This window comes from Rutilus rutilus (genome assembly GCF_951802725.1).
Source record: "Rutilus rutilus genome assembly, chromosome: 4".
NCBI lineage: Eukaryota > Metazoa > Chordata > Actinopteri > Cypriniformes > Leuciscidae > Rutilus > Rutilus rutilus.
In genome coordinates this window covers 42923421-42941509 of record NC_140212.1, presented here as the reverse complement: position 1 = coordinate 42941509, position 18089 = coordinate 42923421, and the positions used below count along the sequence as shown (strand labels likewise).

The 18089-nt window shown below is 42.4% G+C and overlaps 1 protein-coding gene across 1 annotated transcript; it reads right to left on the bottom strand.

Annotated features, from left to right (window-relative positions):
* Positions 1 to 7103: 7103 nt before the first annotated feature.
* Positions 7104 to 11541, bottom strand: LOC311289279 (E3 ubiquitin/ISG15 ligase TRIM25-like). Its single transcript, XM_084407119.1, has 6 exons — positions 10906 to 11541; positions 10257 to 10352; positions 9937 to 10170; positions 9123 to 9276; positions 8958 to 8999; positions 7104 to 8374 (listed from the first exon to the last, which is right to left on the bottom strand). Exons 1-6 carry the CDS (start codon positions 11473 to 11475, stop codon positions 7839 to 7841), a joined length of 1632 nt encoding a protein of 543 aa, XP_084263245.1. The 5' UTR covers positions 11476 to 11541; the 3' UTR covers positions 7104 to 7838.
* Positions 11542 to 18089: the final 6548 nt, after the last annotated feature.

Here is an 18089-nt window from a genome sequence, read left to right as displayed (position 1 = left end):
CCAGTTTTCTGGAGGCCCACCTACAATCAAAATCCTGGCGCCGCTAGTGTGTACAGTGGATCAATTTAGTTGTCAAAGAACAAAGGTAACAGAGAAAATTATAGCTATTTAATTTATAATTTATGCAGTTAAGACTATAAAGTGTTTGATAACATTGTTCAATTTCTGTATGTTTCCTACCTTATTATAATAGGTTTATGTGAAGATTGTTTTAAGTTCACTTAAATTAAAAGTTGTTATTTTTTAAAGCCTAATAAATGTTAAAAGTGATAGCTTTCAATCATACTGTAATGCTGAATGTCTATCATTAATGTTTAAAAAAAAAAACAATGTCATAGAGACATCGGTAATACAGGCCTTCAAAGCTTCAAGTCAAGTCACCTTCATTTATATAGCGCTTTTAACAGTATGGATTGTTTGAAAGCAGCTTTACTGTGATCATAGAAATTAGCGTAACAGTGAAGTTGCGAAGATAATTAGTCATTAACTTAGGGGCCGCTAACACGACACCAGTGCCCCGTGTCAACAAGCTTGGCCCCCCCTCTGGCCCCCCTAAATTTGGAATCGTAAAATCACACCAAACAACTGCGCATTTATTAAGTTGCGGCGCCTCCATCTAGGCTACACTGCAGTGCACGACGTATATTCACATCAAATGTTAATGCAGAGGAACGGGACACTGCAGTTCACAAAAGTTCATTATTTGCATGTGCTTTAAAGCCTTGCCGGTTAAACATGTCATTCGCTGCTGATGCGCTGTTCAAACATGCGCTTTACTGAGGGCATACACTCGACGCGCACATGCACTAAAAGCCTGTTACTGGACTAAGTTATCTTTTGAGTCTTATATTGCCTAATACTGTCAAATACAGACATTGTTTACATAAAAAGTTGGTTATGTCTAAAGTGAAAGCAAACAGAGAAAATTAATTAAAATCTGCTTGTCATGCGTGTATATTTGACGCGTCGTGTGCAGTTCTTAAAGAGACAGTAGCCCTAATAATAAACATGCTGCCGCTTGTCCTTAAAGAGATAGTTCACCCAAAACCAAACAGTTGCTGGTCCCCATTGACTTCCATACATAGTAGGAAAAAATATATACTATGGAAGTCACAGGGGTACATCAACTGTTGTGGTTACTCACATTCTTTCAAATAACGTTTATTTTCAACAGAAGAAAGAAACTTATTCGGGTTTAAAACAACTTAGAGTAAATTATGACTTTTTTGGGGGGAGAACTATCCCTTTAATGTTAATAAAACAACAAAACACACAGAGGAAATCATTCACTGCTCTTGACTGAGAACTTTAAGTCTGTTGTGTTTTATTTTCATATTTGTTCATTGAATTACTTTCTCATACTGTTAAATACACCTATAGCTGAAAAAAATAAAGCAGTTTATTTCATTTGTATATTAAGTGGTGTATGTGTAATATGTATCTCTGTCCTTAATTTTTAATAACAAAGAAAATAATGACAAAGATTTTTATCTTCGCCACTTTGGCCTAAATGTCTGCCATTCTTTTTTATTTTATATTTTGTTACCTATAAAAATAGTTTATATAAAATTATATAAAAATAATTTTCCTGGAAAAAAAAATCGTGATATGATATTATTGCCATATCGCCCACCCCAGGTGTAAAAAAGTGCCTAGATGTACTTAGATGCTAAAAATGTGTTATTATTGATCATTATATCACACTACAATTAAACATAATGAAACATTCATTTGAATTGAAATTGTTTTATTAGCTTAGCTAATATAATTTATTAGCTTTTTCTAGAGATTGCAGTCATACATGACATGGTGAAAAATGACTTGAAATAATACTGAAAATAGGTTAAGATGAATGTTAAAGGTGTGCCCCCTAAAAGCACAAGTGGCCCCTGCCTGGCCCCCCCAGTTACTGTGGTCTAGAACCGCCACTGCTCGGTTACATATGGTAACCCTTGTTCCCTGAAGGAGGGAACGGAGACGAACGTCATGACCGACTAATAGGAATCTCGCTAGAGAACCAATCTACTTAGAGTGAAACTAAACGAGCCAATACACATTGGCGTACAATCATTTGCATCAGCTGCTCAGCCTCGCAGCGCAGGTTACCATATGTACCCGAGACGTTCCCTATCAGTCGGGTCACTGTGATGAACGTCGTTGATGGACGATTAGGAATCCCTACCAAAGTGCCACAGCTGCTGCACCCCATCCAGCACCCTGTGCAAGCCTCTACCCCTTCTTGTCTGGAAGGACGATAGGAGGCGGCTACACACAGAGTGTATCTGTCACTGTTGTTCCGTGATAACCCATACAGTGAGTTTATTGGATAACACTGGGAAAGCGTGCCCTTTCTGAGGGGAAAGGAGGATGCTGCGGAAGCCACTTCCTTCAAGAGTTATGTGGAATACATATGGACTAGCCCAAAGGTTTGCTTAAACTGTTTCATAGGGGTGTGCCGGTTTCAGAATTGGTGATGACGGTTATGACGTGAGTCAAATGTGATGGTTCGTAACATAACCGTCATCGGGGGGGGGGTGCGACGTTCGTCTGTTATAGGACAACTTAGTTTGAATAAAATTTATATTTGTGTAGTGTTCAATGTTGTTAGCGGATGGGGTATTAGTTCATCCGCAACCGCTTCACAAAACTCATCATCCGCACCAACGTTTTTTGACCAGATTTCAAAGCCGCACCCGCCCGCCATCCGCTGATTGTTTTGTGGTCTATGGACGATGCAATGCTCTGCTGATGCGAGCCGCAAGAAAGACCTTGTCTGTTCTAGAAAGGATGCAGCAAAGATATTTAATGCTAATGTATGAGGCATAGGCCTACGCTGAGTTTCATTCATTTACGATGAGATGCGCTCTAGTTCAACTTCACAATGCAATGCAAGTGAACGCGGCGCATCGGAGCCTCAATGTCACGGTAATATTGTCTCCTATATTTTTATTTATTAAATACATGCAATTGGTTGATGAAACATTTATTAAAATTAAGATACAATTTGTACAAAATGAAATTCGCTTTAAAGAAATGCTTTCTACAAAGCTAAACTTAATGAAGTGGTAAGTGGTTTCAGTTTATTTTCATTCTCATCATGTGCTCTTTTGTTCAGTTTTCCTGCTCCTCATTATTAGTTAATTTGTGTCAGCTGTGTTCTATTACTCATCCTCATTTGTGTTTGCTATATAAGTTGGTCCCTCAAATTCACTGTCTGTTCGGTCTACGTTACATTTAGTGCATGCGGGTGGGCAGATCGAGGCTTCGTGAAACACTGAAACAGTTGAAGCAAATGTGCCGTATTGTGTCGAGTGACCCCGGTGACCCCTAGTGGTCAGAACAATGCAACAGAAACCCGTGCCAAACATGCAAAAAAAACACCTTTTACAAATCTATTGCAAATTTTTTATTGAAAGTAAAATTTAATTGGAATTATCTAATCATCTAAGATTATCAAGTGTATACAGTATATGTTATTTTAGCCATTGTCAGTGTTTGTTTTGTTTGTTCTATGAATGTCTCAGCTAAACAGGCCAATAAGACTCTAACTACCAATATTCATTTTAATTATACTAATGTCTAATTAAAACATCTACAAATGTATAAAACTGATCAGAGATCAGGTAAAACCCACAGACACTTGGGTTGACAGAGATCATCGCCCCCAGTGGTGAACCATTGAAATTTCGAAGTGTTTCGAAACAGTTGTGACGTAATGAAGCCTCGTTTACTGAAATCACGTGACTCCGGCAGTTTGATGCACGCTCCAAACCATTGATTCAGAACAAAAGATTCGTAAAGGCTTCGAAGCTTCATTAAGCAGTGTTTTGAAATTGCCATCATTAATATTCGGTCCTGCAACCACCCGTAATAACATGAAATCAGAAGTTATTTATATCGTCTATTATTTGTTCTGTTGTGACAGGGCCAAAACCACTTGAGGCCTGTGTCCTCAAACTGATGAGTCCAAAATGAAGGAATTGTATCAGATTCAGGAAGCTGTCAGACAGAACATAGACAAGATTGAGAAATGGAGAGACTTTGAGTTTACAGTCAACAGAGATTTCACAAAAAAAAATCCCCACGCTTTCAAAAGCAACCAGCTGCAAAATTAGTCAACAAACCTGTCATGACCTGTCATGATGATTTACGCTGCTGGTGGGTTTCTCCCAGAAGTCTCTCACGGTGTGGAGTCATGAAAGACGACCACTGCACTGTGTGTACAGGGAAGTGTCATTACAGCCAACACGTCTACCAAAAACATGTGACAGAGACCAGCGAAATCAAGATGTCATTTAATGAACTTAAAGAGAAGTATGGATACATTGGAGAAATACCTGCAAACAGAAATGCAGAAATAGAAGAAAAACTGTTCAGTGATCTGGAGAAGATTAAAACACAAAGGTCCGTCCTGCTGCATGAAGCTTATAGGAACATCATGAAACTGTCTAAGATCCCGTTACATGCATACTGCGCTTTAACTCTTCATCATCGTTTGTTCTTCATTGACAAACTGAGAGAGGAGGGAGAAGACGAAAGGGTGAAGAACCTGGAGGATGTCATTTGTCAATATGAAAAAACCTTTAACAAAATGACTTAATTTAAAATAATTGTTACAAATTGAAATCTAAAACTGCTAGAGCCCTATGAAATACATTTAAAAAATGACTAAAACTGCTAGAGCCCTATGAAATACATTTAAAAAATCATAAAAAAAAAAACTATTTATTTCCATTTAATTTTTTCTGGATTCCTTTTTTTTTCCCATTTAAAAATTTTTTTGGAGTCAGTTTTAATGGTTACATTATTTTTTTTTGTAAATTAAAAACCAAACAATTTCCATAATTTTCCAAAATGCATAGAAACCCTTACTGTTTTAACTAAAAGTTATTTAAATATTTATTTATCGGATCACGAAAAGTCCCCGAGCTGGAAATCCGAACTAGTGTCGCCCGAAGCACAACCCCACTTCACCAAATAATGATATTATCTATACAAGCCATATTTTTTTCAGTGATATTTACGAAGAAAAATCGATAGCTAGACGGTAAAATAGAAATAACGGTCTTCTCAAGTAATGAGATAAAGAGATTGTTACAGATACAGGATCCGCTGCACTCCAAGTGAGTTGCTTTTACTCAGCAGAAACATGATGAATCATTTTCGTCAATTACATTTTTTCCACTGACGAGAACGGAACGATAACTTAACAAAAAAGCTGTTTTTAAAGACGAAATCTATGACGAGAATCTACTCTCATTTTATGAAAACGTTAGGGAGGGATGATTTGGGAAGAAATCCATCCAGAACTGATGTCCAATGTGGAAAATTATAACATCGCATTCTACAGTCTCGCGCAGCAGCGCTTCAGACTTCTTCAGTTCACAAACAATTGATAGCACACATTAATGCCAAGCGATTGCTTATAAAGTAATGTTGATGAATTCTGACAATGTTTACTTTAACAGTGTTTATTTAGGAATATGTTTTAGACGGTTGTAAGGAAGCATATTTTTTATCTCCCTCATCTATACTTGAACGAGCAGCTGCAACAGTACAGTGCAGAATGAGACATTTCAAAATAAGAGTCACGTTGGATTCGGTCTTGTTTAACATTGTGTCCTAACTACACGCGATGTGACATGCGATAAAAGGAGTTTTTGCCCTAACCAGCCGCAGCGGCGACACGAGACGATTCCATATTTTTAGTCCATCTCTGCAAAATGGACTTCAGGGTAGGAGATGGACTAAAAATAAACTCCCAAAACTTATTAAAACGTATTCTGGAAGATGAATTCTTCAAACAGTGGTAGAAGAGGATCTGGTGCTTGTCCTTCAAGAGTCACTCTCAATCTGTCTGTCTATAAAGTCTACAAAAAACAGTCTTCATGTATTTCACAACACTTCAGCTTGTGATTTTTTTAGGATTCTTTACCTAACCCAAGTCTCTGAGACCCTGACACCTTGCACTTCTGGAGACTCCAGGTAGGTGCAGTTCTGGAAAATGGTGGCGCTGGAGACTAAAGGGTTCCTGATGGTTTCACACTTAATTCTTCACCTTAATTCCTAATTCTTTTGCAGTTAACATGTGTTTTTTCTTCTCCACCTGTTTTTGTCTGACCCTGCTGACCCAATGAGCATTTCACTGTCCAATGGTCATGCCTTAACTGTAATCACTAGTATTGCATTAGTATTGTATCCTTGTCTTGGGCATTTAATAATTTTTGACTTTTAAGTCTGAATTAAATCTCTTTTTTGGCTTATTTTATCTGTAAAAGAAAACTTGCCTAATAATTCTGCACACCTGAATATAAGGCGTTTTTCATTTCCAGCCTTCATGAACAATTCTATATCGCTTATAAATTATTAAATACAAAATTAATTGTAGTTATTATGATTAATGTGGTTTGGAATTGGTAAAATGTGCCTGGAAAAAAAATATGATCAGAAAATCAACATGCCTAATAATTCTGCACGCCCTGTATACTGTGTGTGTATATAAATGTAAACTTATTTAATTTAGTTTCTAAGCTTTAGCTTAACCTGATGTACTAAAATAACTAAAGAAATTACAATTAATAACATTTAAAAAAAAATCTAAAAGACTCACAACACACAAAAATGTAATCTAATTGAAAATATTAACAAAAACTCTGATAGTACCTCAATGCTAAGTATGCGTCAAGCAGTGTCAAGTAGTGAATTGAGCTCTCTTTCGTGTCTTTTTGTGCTTGCATGGTCAAAAACGCACAGAATTATGTTAAAATGTCAGTTTTGGTGAGTAAAGTAACAGTTGGTTATGTCTTAAGTGAACGTAAACAGCCATTAGAATATTGGATATGAATATTGTACAACTATGGTAATTTCCAAATAAGCCTACAACAAACATGAAAAATAAAAAAGAGCTATTGACATTCACTGTACAATAATGAAACAACCTAAGATTTGGTGTTATAAAGTAATAATTTTATTATTAAATAAAGAAAGAAAATTTGGTTAATGTTATTTAAAACAAACGATACGTCTTGTGAAAAAACACTTCATTGTTTCAACAAAAATGAACAAACAAAACAGAATAGAACAAACTTAGAACAAAAAACATTAAATATGCCTATTAGGCTACAACAGAATTTGGTTAATTTTAACGAAAGCAAAAATTAAATATGTTAAAGTAAATTTTAAACAGAATAGAATAAACTTTTAGAACAGAAAAATAGAATCAAAAGTTGAGACGACAGCAATATAGCCTATATTTCATAATGTAGACGTCGGTGGGCATCAGAACCCTATTCCTCGGGGGAGCAGCGCGATAAACTAACAAACATGCCTATCTTGCAGTCAGTGAAAATAAATTAGGTGCAATGACGCTGATTAAATTATAAAAGGAACACTTTTTTTGCCCCCATTTTTCATGAGCTGAACTCAAAGATCTAAGACTTTTTCTATGTACACAAACCTATTTCTCTCAAAAATTGTTCACAAATCAGTGTGCCTTAGGTTGGCCACAAAAAAAGGCCACTCTAAAATGTGCAGTTTTATCACACAGCACAAAAAACACTTGTTGCAACTGGTGCCGCATTGCGCCGATAGAGTTGCGGGCCCATAGAGTTTGAGAAAAGCACAGATACACACCGTCACTCATCGTGAATCACAAACACACACTGATCTTCCTGTTTATATAAGGGTTCATTACACACATTTATTCTTACACGTTATTTCACTGTAGTATTAATGTAATGAAGAGAAAATAAGAGACTCTATAACATCTCACTGTTACTTATTTACCATGCAGCTCAAAGCATTATGGGTAGAATCTCTCTACAGTCAATTCTGATTCATCAACACAGTTTCACTAATGATCTAACCCGATGCCCAGGATAAACAGTAAACCCAGGATAGAGCGGTTGAGTGAATGTGGTCTGGACTGTGTGTATGAGGCTCAGTGTGTCAGTGACGCTGTAGAAGGACAGAGTTCCTGCACTGTGATCCACATACACTCCTATTCTACTGCTGATATACTTTACAGGGAGATCAATGTCTATGTTATTGTGTGTGAATGAGGAACTGAAAGAAGTGCAGGACAAACACCAGGACTGATCATTAAGTCCAAACCGACACTTATTACTCCGTCCCTTCCTGCTGATGCTCTTATATGACACTGATATAAACACACCATCATCACCACTCCACTTAATCTCCCAGTAACAGCGTCCACACACACTCTCACTACACAACACCTGCCACACATCATCAAATCTGTCTGGATGATTAGGATACTGCTGGACGTTGCCAGTGAATGTAATCACTCTGTTCCCCTCAGACAGACGGAGGAAGTCATTCACTGTGTTCAGATCCAGAGTGAACTGATGGGAATCTGATGGAGAGAAAACACATCAGAATCAGGAATTATGAATCTGTCTGGTCTTTTAATCTAGCTGAACTCTTCATGTTTGTAGGATTGAAAATAATCAAAGATATTTGCTTTACTGTTTTCAACCCCCTCTTTCTACCCTAAGGACCATTTGGAATTCCTAAAGACAGAGGTGCTGATAGTGATCATAGGCCTGCAGGCCAAGATGTATGTACATACGAATTGTCACACCTTTAGTATGATGAGGGAAGTTGTAATTATCTGATTGGTCAGTTTGAACGTCTCACATTTGAGTTACAGTCACATGTTCAAGGAAGGGATAGAAGAAGATTGAAACAGTTGCTCTGTCTCTATTATTCTATGGCTCTTTTTTGGGGGCACTCTTTCTTTGTCTCTTACTCTCTAAACACTCTCTCTATATAAATAGACATATAAATGTTATATCTCTCAGGTAACATTTTACATATATGCTGGTTACAATTAATGGTAAAAGTTTTTATCATCTCCTACATCTATTTTGTAACTATTTTAAACATGAACACACTATTTTAAAAATGTTTTTCTGCTTGTTTTCTTAGTGACTTACATTGTAGGAAGTCGTTTCTGGTCCTGGGAACAATGTTGGTGACTGTGGAAATCAACAGACATGAAGAGTGTGATTATCATGTCAAGAGAAAATGATCCCTGCATCTGTTCCTAAGACATTTCTGATGGAGGATCAATTCTGAGAGCAGAATCTCCAGGACTTTACCTCTGTCAGAGATCTTCTTCTCTTTGCAGAAATCCTCCAGTTTTTCTCTCAGCTGAAGGACAGATTCTCTCACGACATCAAAAGAGGAGAGAGAACTGAAGGGATTGTCATTTACGTCTGTCGATTCAGGAGGAGCTGAGAGCGACTGGAAACTCTACAGAAAACAGAAATCAAAGCTCAATGGCGTCACATGTCAGGGTTGAATAGATTTGACCAGGAAAAGCAGTTCAAAAGCAAGGAGTAGATTGACCATTATATATGACTTTTGAGTAGTTTGTGGCTCTGAAATTCACAATGACTCTTAGGACACAATCCCAAGGTCAGGTTTTGTGGTTTAAATACACTGAAGCATCGCTAATATACAGCCTTACTTTCTGATGAGGAGTTCACTGTCAAATTCATTAATGTTAATGAAAATTATTATAAAAGGTTTTAAGATCTGATTTTTGTCATTATTACAAAAAATGTGTAGGATAAGTCAAAGATTGTAAAAAGATATGTAAAGAGATGATGGGAAATCTAGCTGGGGGAAACTGGCACAATCAAGATCATGTATTCCACATTGTTGTAAAAAAAAAAAGTTTAAATATTAGTGAACATCAACATTGTAGAAAGAGCTTGGAACATATTTTCATAGAGATTTCCAGAGCTTTCAAAAGTAGATGATCAGATGAGAGTCTGACTGATGATGATATAATAACCGAACACACAGATCAACACTTCAGTCAACGGCTCATTCTGCTCTCATGAAATGTTTCTCTGTGAGTCTCTTGCTCAAGTCCACTATGACCCTGTTCTTCTAGATCTCTGTTACCTGCAGGAAATGGATGTGATCCTGTGTGTGTGAAAGCTGCTCCAGCTCAGCGTCTCTCCTCCTCAGATCATTGATCTCCTGCTCCAGTCGCTCCAGTCGTCCTTCAGCTCGACTCACTGCAGTCTTTTCCTGATCTCTGATCCGCTGTGTCGCCTCAGAGCGGCTTCTCTCAATGGAGCGGATGAGCTCAGTGAAGATCCTCTCACTGTCCTCCACTGCTGTCTGTGCAGAGCGCTGTTACACACACATCACAATCACACAGTGAGCTTCAGTGAGTCCTGACTGAGACTTCTCAAACTTCTCTTCTTCTCCAGACTCACCTTATGAGACGCCACAGCCTCTCTCAGCTGCTGAAGATCTTTCTCTTTCTGCTGGATCCTCTGCTGGAACGACCTCTGCGTCTCCTTCAGCTGGTGCTAAAGGACAAACCAATGACAGGTGACAATCAAATATGGTGACACATCAATAACATGAGACTGAGAGGTTAAAGATTTTGCATGGTAAGATTATAGGTTTCAGCATTATTTCATCAGTGCCTAGTTCTATAGGGATAGTTCACCCAGTAATGTATATTCTTTCATTGTTTACTCATCCTCATGTCTTTCCTAACTTGTTTTATTTTCTCTTGCAGATATGACACCTGTTACACAGAACACAAAAGTTTACAACCTCAATCTTCTGTTGTGTTCTTACTATTTCTATTATGACTGCTTTCTGAACCATGTAGTCTTATGCAGGTCAAATGTTGAAGTTACAAACGTAGGTTCAGGAGGAGCATTCAGTCCTGTCAATCATCATTACGAGTGTATTTAACCAGAGCAGACTGCGATTTTCGGAAGGCTGGTTTTAAGGAAACTGACACTAAAACAGAGTTTTTTTATATTAAATGATGTAAATGTATTCCAGTAGACCCCATAAACAACATTATGAACCTGTAAATAAGCATAATGGAACTCTTTAAGTTCATACCTGTTTCTCTGTCCTCTGTGCTTCAGCTGATACAGTGTCGTGGTTTTTATGTTCATCCATCGTACACAGTAAACATATACACTGCTGGTCAGTGCGGCAGAAAACATCAAGGAGCTTGTCGTGTTTCTGACAGATCATCTCCTGCAGTCGTCCAGTGGCATCAGTCAGATTGTGTCTCTTTCTTTTAAAGAAACTCTCATGTTGTTCAAGGTGATTCAGACAGTAAGAGTTCAGACACACCAGACAGGACTTGACAGCTATGTGTTTTCTTCCAGTACAGACGTCACACTGCACATCTCCAGCTCCAGCGTAACAGTCAGCAGCAAGTTTAGTCTTCAGTTTCTCCACCACTTCAGCCAGAATGGTGTTTTTAGCTAAAGCAGGTCTTGGCCTGAAGGTCTGTCTGCACTGAGGACAGCTGTAGACTCTCATCTGATCCTCCTGATCCCAGCAGCCTGTAATACAGATCTTACAGTAACTGTGTCCACAGGGAATAGCCACTGGATCTTTCAGGAGATCCAGACACACTGAACACAGGAACTCATCCTGATCCACTGAAATTCTGGCCATTTTACCGCATGAATACAGAGACACAAACACACAACAGCTCAACTACACTTCAGTTTCCCTGAACTCATGCGATTCCTGTTTCCTGGTTCTGTGTTTGAGTGACGTGTGCAAAACAGGTGTGTCTGGAAAGCAGCTTCCTCATTCCTGGTCCTGAAGAGCCTCATTCCTGCTAAGTTTTTACAACCCCAAATTCCATTGTAAAATGGAAGAAAATCAAGACTCAAAGATTTGTTTATTATCTTTAACTGACAAAAAGTTAAAAGAAAAGATATTTTTTAAGTTTTCACTTACCAACTTAAAGTCCCCATGAAATCATAATTTTTTTGGGGCTTTTAGTAGGGCTGCACGATTTGGGGAAAATGTCATATTGCGATTATTGAGGTCAATATTGTGATATGCGATTGCGATATAATAAACAAATGGTTTCATGAGTCAACTTGCTTGGTTCTCAAGTAAAATGCACACACAGATCAGTGATAATGCTGAAATGTGTATTTCTCAACAACTAAATGCACAGTGCTTTTAAATTAAAGTAATATTTTTTACAAAATGAAATAGTGACATCTTTGTATTACTGCAAACGTGTTATTGTCTCAATAGTACAGTAGTATAAAATAAATGTCATATTTACCTGTGCCCTTACTGTCTAACAGGTAGGACATACAGAAATTGAACAAAGTTATCAAACAGTCTGCACTGCATAAATTATAAATTAAATATAGACTAATTCTTATTAAAGCTACAAAATTTATTTAGTCAAGAGCAGTGAGTAATCTCTGTTCCCTTTGTTCTTTGATTAACTTTACTGACAGAAAGATATTTAATGATGTTAAATATTGAAGGTCTACATTGCAACTAACTGAACAAGTAACAAAAAAGTATTCGAAGAAACTGCTGTCAAAAGTTATAACACTAAATCACTAGCCTACTATTGTAAAAATCAATCACACTGTCAGTCTAAATATCTAATATTTATTATATTATACATATATACTTGTATACATTCACTGCTCAAGAAACATTGGTCCCTGGTAATTAACCATAAAACGTAACCTCGGTTCTCTCTAGAAGAGGGAACGAGTACTGCGTAATATCTTACGCTAGGGGAAAAACTCTTTTCCGCGAGATATTGAAGCCAAAAATTATCCTTAATTTTGAAATAATATAAAACGTGTTGGGGCAGCATGCAGACATAGGCAAGACGGCTCGCGCGCCTATTGGCTGCCCTGCGGCAACTGCAGCAGCCTATCGAGAGAGGCCCTTCTTGACGTCAGATCCAATGAGGGCGCTTCGCGCCCACTGTGTCACGTCCCGCCGAAACGGGCGTGGCTAGGGCCTATAAATACCGCTCGAAGGCTGATAGAATCTGATTTTTCATCTCTTCAGCGCAGCTCACGCATCGCTGGATCCCTCAAATCTGGATCCCTGGATCTGGAGACCTCACATAAGAGAACAGCAATTATGCCAGATCTGGGCTGCGTTTCCCAAAAGCATCTTAAGCCTAAGAAGTTGGTAAAAACGATCGTACGACTTATCTTAATATTATGGTCTGTTTCCCAAAAGCATCGTAACTTAAGTAGCACTTGAAAATCTTCGTAGAACTACAAGTGCTCTGGAGTAATCGTAAATCCCCAAGTGCATCGTAAGAAGACAGATTTACGAGGTCACCTGCAGGACAACCGGCAGATTACACTTTTATCTAGATTTAACAGATTACACTGCAAAGTAAGTATTTGATTGTACTTTTTTTTTGGTACACTTTATTGAACTTGTTTTTTGTTTAAATGAATGTATAAATTAAATAAAAAAGGGAATTAAAAATACACATCTAAATTAAATGAATGAACTAAAAAAAATCATAAAAGAACGAAGTAATGTGGGAAATATGCTTCAAAGACTGGGCAAAATATATATAAAAAAATCTGTCAAAGACTTGCTGACGTGCACGAAAACCAGCCATGTATTGGGCATTTCTTGCAGACCGCCTTCCCTTATCTTTGAACACCCCGGGTTGCAGTTAGTTTGCAATGTCCACCCAGATGTTTTGTTTTTCCTTGTTTGTATGGTGTCCTTTAAATCTGTTAAAAATAACATCTTTGTTTCGCTCTATCTCCTCTAAAATTAGGCCTACATTAATTTAATCTTTTTTGAAAGGTATCTTTTCTTGTTTGTTTTTTTGTTCATACATTTTGCCAGTAGGTTATCTCCGCCTGAATGTACACTTTAGACTTGTCTTGATTGCTAATCCACAGATGACGATTATTAGGTTAAACCTAATAATTAAGGCTAAACATTCAGAATACGATTCCATATAAGGTTATATTACAGCACTTCGCGAATGGACAGCGACTCTTAAGTAGCATGTAAAACGCGTTCATGTTAAGTGCATTTTTGGGAAACGCTCGTGGAATTGCTGCGAGCGTTCGTAACATTGCACGTAGAGAGCGCTCTTAACCCCCAATTTCCACCGGCTGTGTTACGGCTCTGGCACGGCGGCGGAGTCAATAGGTTTCCATTAAAGTCAACTCGTGTATTTCCACTGAATGCGGTACAGCTGCGTTCCGACTCCGGCGATCCGCAGCCCTCCGGAGCAGATACGCAGAGCTTCTATTTTTGCCGGATGCCGGAGAGCTCCGCAGCAATTCAGCACTTATATCGCGCGATCATACGTGAATATGCGAGATCTCGTGGGTCCTTGTGACTTCAGTTGTCAGTCATGACCGCAGCCGTTCCGCAACAAATCCGGACCTGGTGGGTATTGACGGACGACGGAACACGGAGCTGTCACGCAGCGGAGCCGTTCCACAGCCGTTACGCATCTGGTGGAAATTGGGGGTAAGAGCTAAGATACATCGTTATCGGGAAACCCGGCCCTGATCTCTCCAAAGCTGACAGCCTTTGAGGGAGTACATGGAAATTGTTCCATGGAAACGGCTGGGAATGGCTCCAACCTTCAGCAGCAAATTATGTTAATAAATGTTTATGTTTATGTTAATAAACATAAAAAGTCATTCATGGTTCCCTTTCGTTGTCACTCGGGGTTTCGCTTAGAAATCCTATCATCTTCGAGTATTAAAACACGAGCCAATGGCAAGGAAATGCCATGGGTCTGCGGAATTTGCATAGCGTAACTCCGCCCCACCCTGGGGGTATAAAGGAAGTCGCGAGCAACATGCAGATATGTTTTCGCTTCGGAGCCAAGTTCAGTACTTCACTCCACAAGCCTTTTGAGTGTCATCTCAAATCTCTTCGAGACGAGCGGCTCTTCAGTGTGTTGGTGTGACGGCGCTTCCAGCGAGATCGCATTTCCTGCTGCTGATTTGTGCAGTAATCTGCCGACAGTGAGTGTGTTTCTCCCTGGGTGCTTCAGCACTCTGCTGAGCTTTTCCACTCTCTAAAAAGAGCTGCACGCGGCACGTCTTTTTCAAGACGGTTCGCCCGTGTATTTTCTGGATGTGTGTGCGTCAGTCATCTGCCTAACGGTCGCGAGCGCTGTTTTGCGTGTTGGGCTTCATCACGCTTGGCAGCGCTCGTTGATGAGTCATGTTTTCATTGCGGGAACATGACCATCGCGATGTTTATAGATCAAGACTCAATGATCTCCATGTGAGTAGAGTCCCCTCTGCCACACCCCAATTTATCTCTTCCTCGAGAAGGGATACTTTGGCTGGTGGCCAGGGTGATCTGAGGGTTTGGTGTGGCACAACAACCGACGATTCAATTCCTCGGGCCACACCCCCCTCCACATTGCAGACCATGCACTCACAGCATCACAAGGCGGGCTTGATTCCTCTGGAAATGAAGTTTCGACTGCGTTGCCTCCCACGGGAGTGCCATCGTTGCCGGGACCGATCCAGAGCTGTCAGCCATGCTTTCCCGGGCAGCTGAAAGCATCGGCTGGAGTGGCCCCGCCCTCCCCCCGAGCGCTGTAAGCTTCTCCCGGACGTGCATCAGGACGCCTGCGCTGCGCGAGACTCCACGTGACTTTCGCGGCCCGCGGGTGTCCTCCGCCTTCGCTGTTTTCGATCGCACGGCGATCATGGTCTGTATGTTCCCTGTCACTATAGTGGCACGGTCATGCAGTGCTGTGTGTCGCCTGCGCCTTCGATGCAGTGCTGTCCCGGGAGTTCTGTCGAACCGGCCGCAGTGGAACGCTAGTCCTTCCCTGGCCAACCCTGGCAGAACGCGGAAATTCTAACCACGCCCCTACGCTGGGACGCTATGCCTCCCATGCCCGGCCTGGTTGTTCCGCCATGCACACTACTGACCTCGCTTTCGGGCGACATCGGTACCTGCGTGATCCTGGGTCAGGTGATGTCCACTATGTGGTCCAGACATGGGCTTAGCCAGGTTGATGTGGCAGGGTCTGAGAATTCATTTTCTCAGCTCCCCCATGTCCCAGGCTGAGCTCTTTGGCGGTGTGGCTTCGACCACCTGAAGCAGACTCGGGTCCGGCACCGATGGTCATCCATCCGTGCGGCCTCCTCAGTCTGCTTCCCGCCAAGCCCCCCTCCATGCGGCTGCTCCCCTCGGGCCTGCAAAAAACGGACCTGAGCAGGAGGAAGCCGCAGGAGGGCGGCGCTGCCCGTCTCCGCCCCTTAGACTGCCACGCCAGCCTAAGCAGCACCTTGAGGCGGGCAGCCTGGTCGGCGGGCTGGTTGAAGACTGCGCCCAACAGTCTTTGATCAATCCAGAAGCAGACTGAGGCTTCTGCACTGACGGTCATCCGTCGGTGTGGTCTGCTTAGTCTGCTTTCCGCCGACGCCGCCTCCTTGCGGCTCCTCCCCTCGAGCCTTCACTGGCCTGAGCACAAGGAGGTCGCTGGAGGTTGGCACCGCCTGTCTCTGCCCCTTAGCCGGCTAACACCTGGCTGAGCAGCACAAACTTGAGACAGGCAGCTTGGAGTTAGGGCTCAGTTCTTCAGGAGCTGGTAGCAGGACCACTCCTTCCCCCGCTGGAGGGTCGGGGCAGAATCTCTACAGAAGAACTGGTGCTCTTTCTCTGAGCCCCAAGAGGCTATGGATGACAGCACGCGCCGCCCACGGGCCACGCTCCTCTCATCCCCCTCTGTCGCCAGACCCCTGCCAGAGCACGCCCCCGTGGGACGCTGGTCCTCCCCCGGCCTCCTCTGGCAGGACGCGGTTATGACCGTGCCCCCGCACAGGGCCGCTATGCCACCCTCGCCTGGGCTGGTCATTCCGCCTCGCTGCACCCCCGACGGTACGTCTGTGGTTCGAATAACCCCGCTGGCGCAGTTTCTGGAAGCCTGGCTAGAGCTTCCCAGACTGTCCCGCTGGGTCGCGAGAACCATCAGGCTCGGCTACGCGATTCAGTTCGCGCGATCTCCTCCCCGCTACAGAGGAGTCCGCTTCACTATGGTCGGTGGCAATGCCCCTGTCATGAGAGCGGAGGTCGCCACCCTACTGGCGAAGGGTGCGATCGAGATTGTCCCTCCAGCCGAAATGAGGTCCGGCTTCTACAGCCCTTACTTCATTGTTCCGAAGAAATCGGGTGGGTTACGACCGATCCTGGACCTGCGCGTCCTGAACCGCTCCCTTCACAGGCTGCCGTTCAAGATGCTCACGGCCAAACGCATTTTCGAGTGTGTGCGGCCACAGGATTGGTTTGCAGCGATCGACCTGAAGGACGCCTACTTCCATGTCTCCATTTTACCTCGACACAGACCGTTTCTACGGTTTGCTTTCGAGGGGCGGGCATACCAGTACGCGGTTCTCCCTTTCGGGCTAGCCCTGTCTCCTCGCGTCTTTACGAAGGTCGTCGAGGCAGCCCTTGTTCCCCTCCGGGAACACGGGGTTCGCATCCTGAACTATCTCGACGACTGGCTGATCCTAGCTCACTCTCGAGTCCAGGTTTGCGAACACAGGGATCTTGTGCTCCGGCACCTAGCTCGTCTGGGCCTTCGGGTCAACTGGGAGAAGAGCAAACTCTGCCAGTGCAGAGGATCTCTTTTCTCGGTATGGAAATCGACTCGGTCGCCATGTGCGCGCAGCTTACGAGCGAGCGCGCGCAGTCACTGCTGACTTGTCTTCGCCAGTTCGAGGGCAAGAGTGCGGTCCCACTGAAACTTTTTCAGAGGCTCCTGGGGCATATGGCATCCGCAGCCGCAGTAACGCCGCTCGGATTGCTTCATATGAGACCGCTTCAGCTTTGGCTTCGCGATCGAGTCCCGAGGTGGGCATGGCAACACGGCAAGCTCCGGGTCCCAGTGACTCCGTCCTGCCGTCAGACCTTCACCCCGTGGACGAACCTCAGCTTTCTACGGGCCGGAGTGCCCCTGGAACGAGTTTCCCGGCATGTTGTTGTTACAACAGATGCCTCCACCACGGGCTGGGGCGCCATGTGCAATGGTCATGCTGCCGCGGGCTCCTGGACAGGACCCCAGCGCCTTTGGCATGTCAATTGCCTCGAGTTGCTGGCTGTACGTCTCGCCCTGCACCGCTTCCATGCGTTGCTCAGGGGTCAGCACGTACTAGTCCGATCAGACAATACCGCAACAGTAGCGTACATCAACCATCAGGGTGGTCTACGCTCCCGCCGTATGTCGCAACTCGCCCGCCACCTCCTTATATGGAGTCAGAAGCATCTGAGGTCGC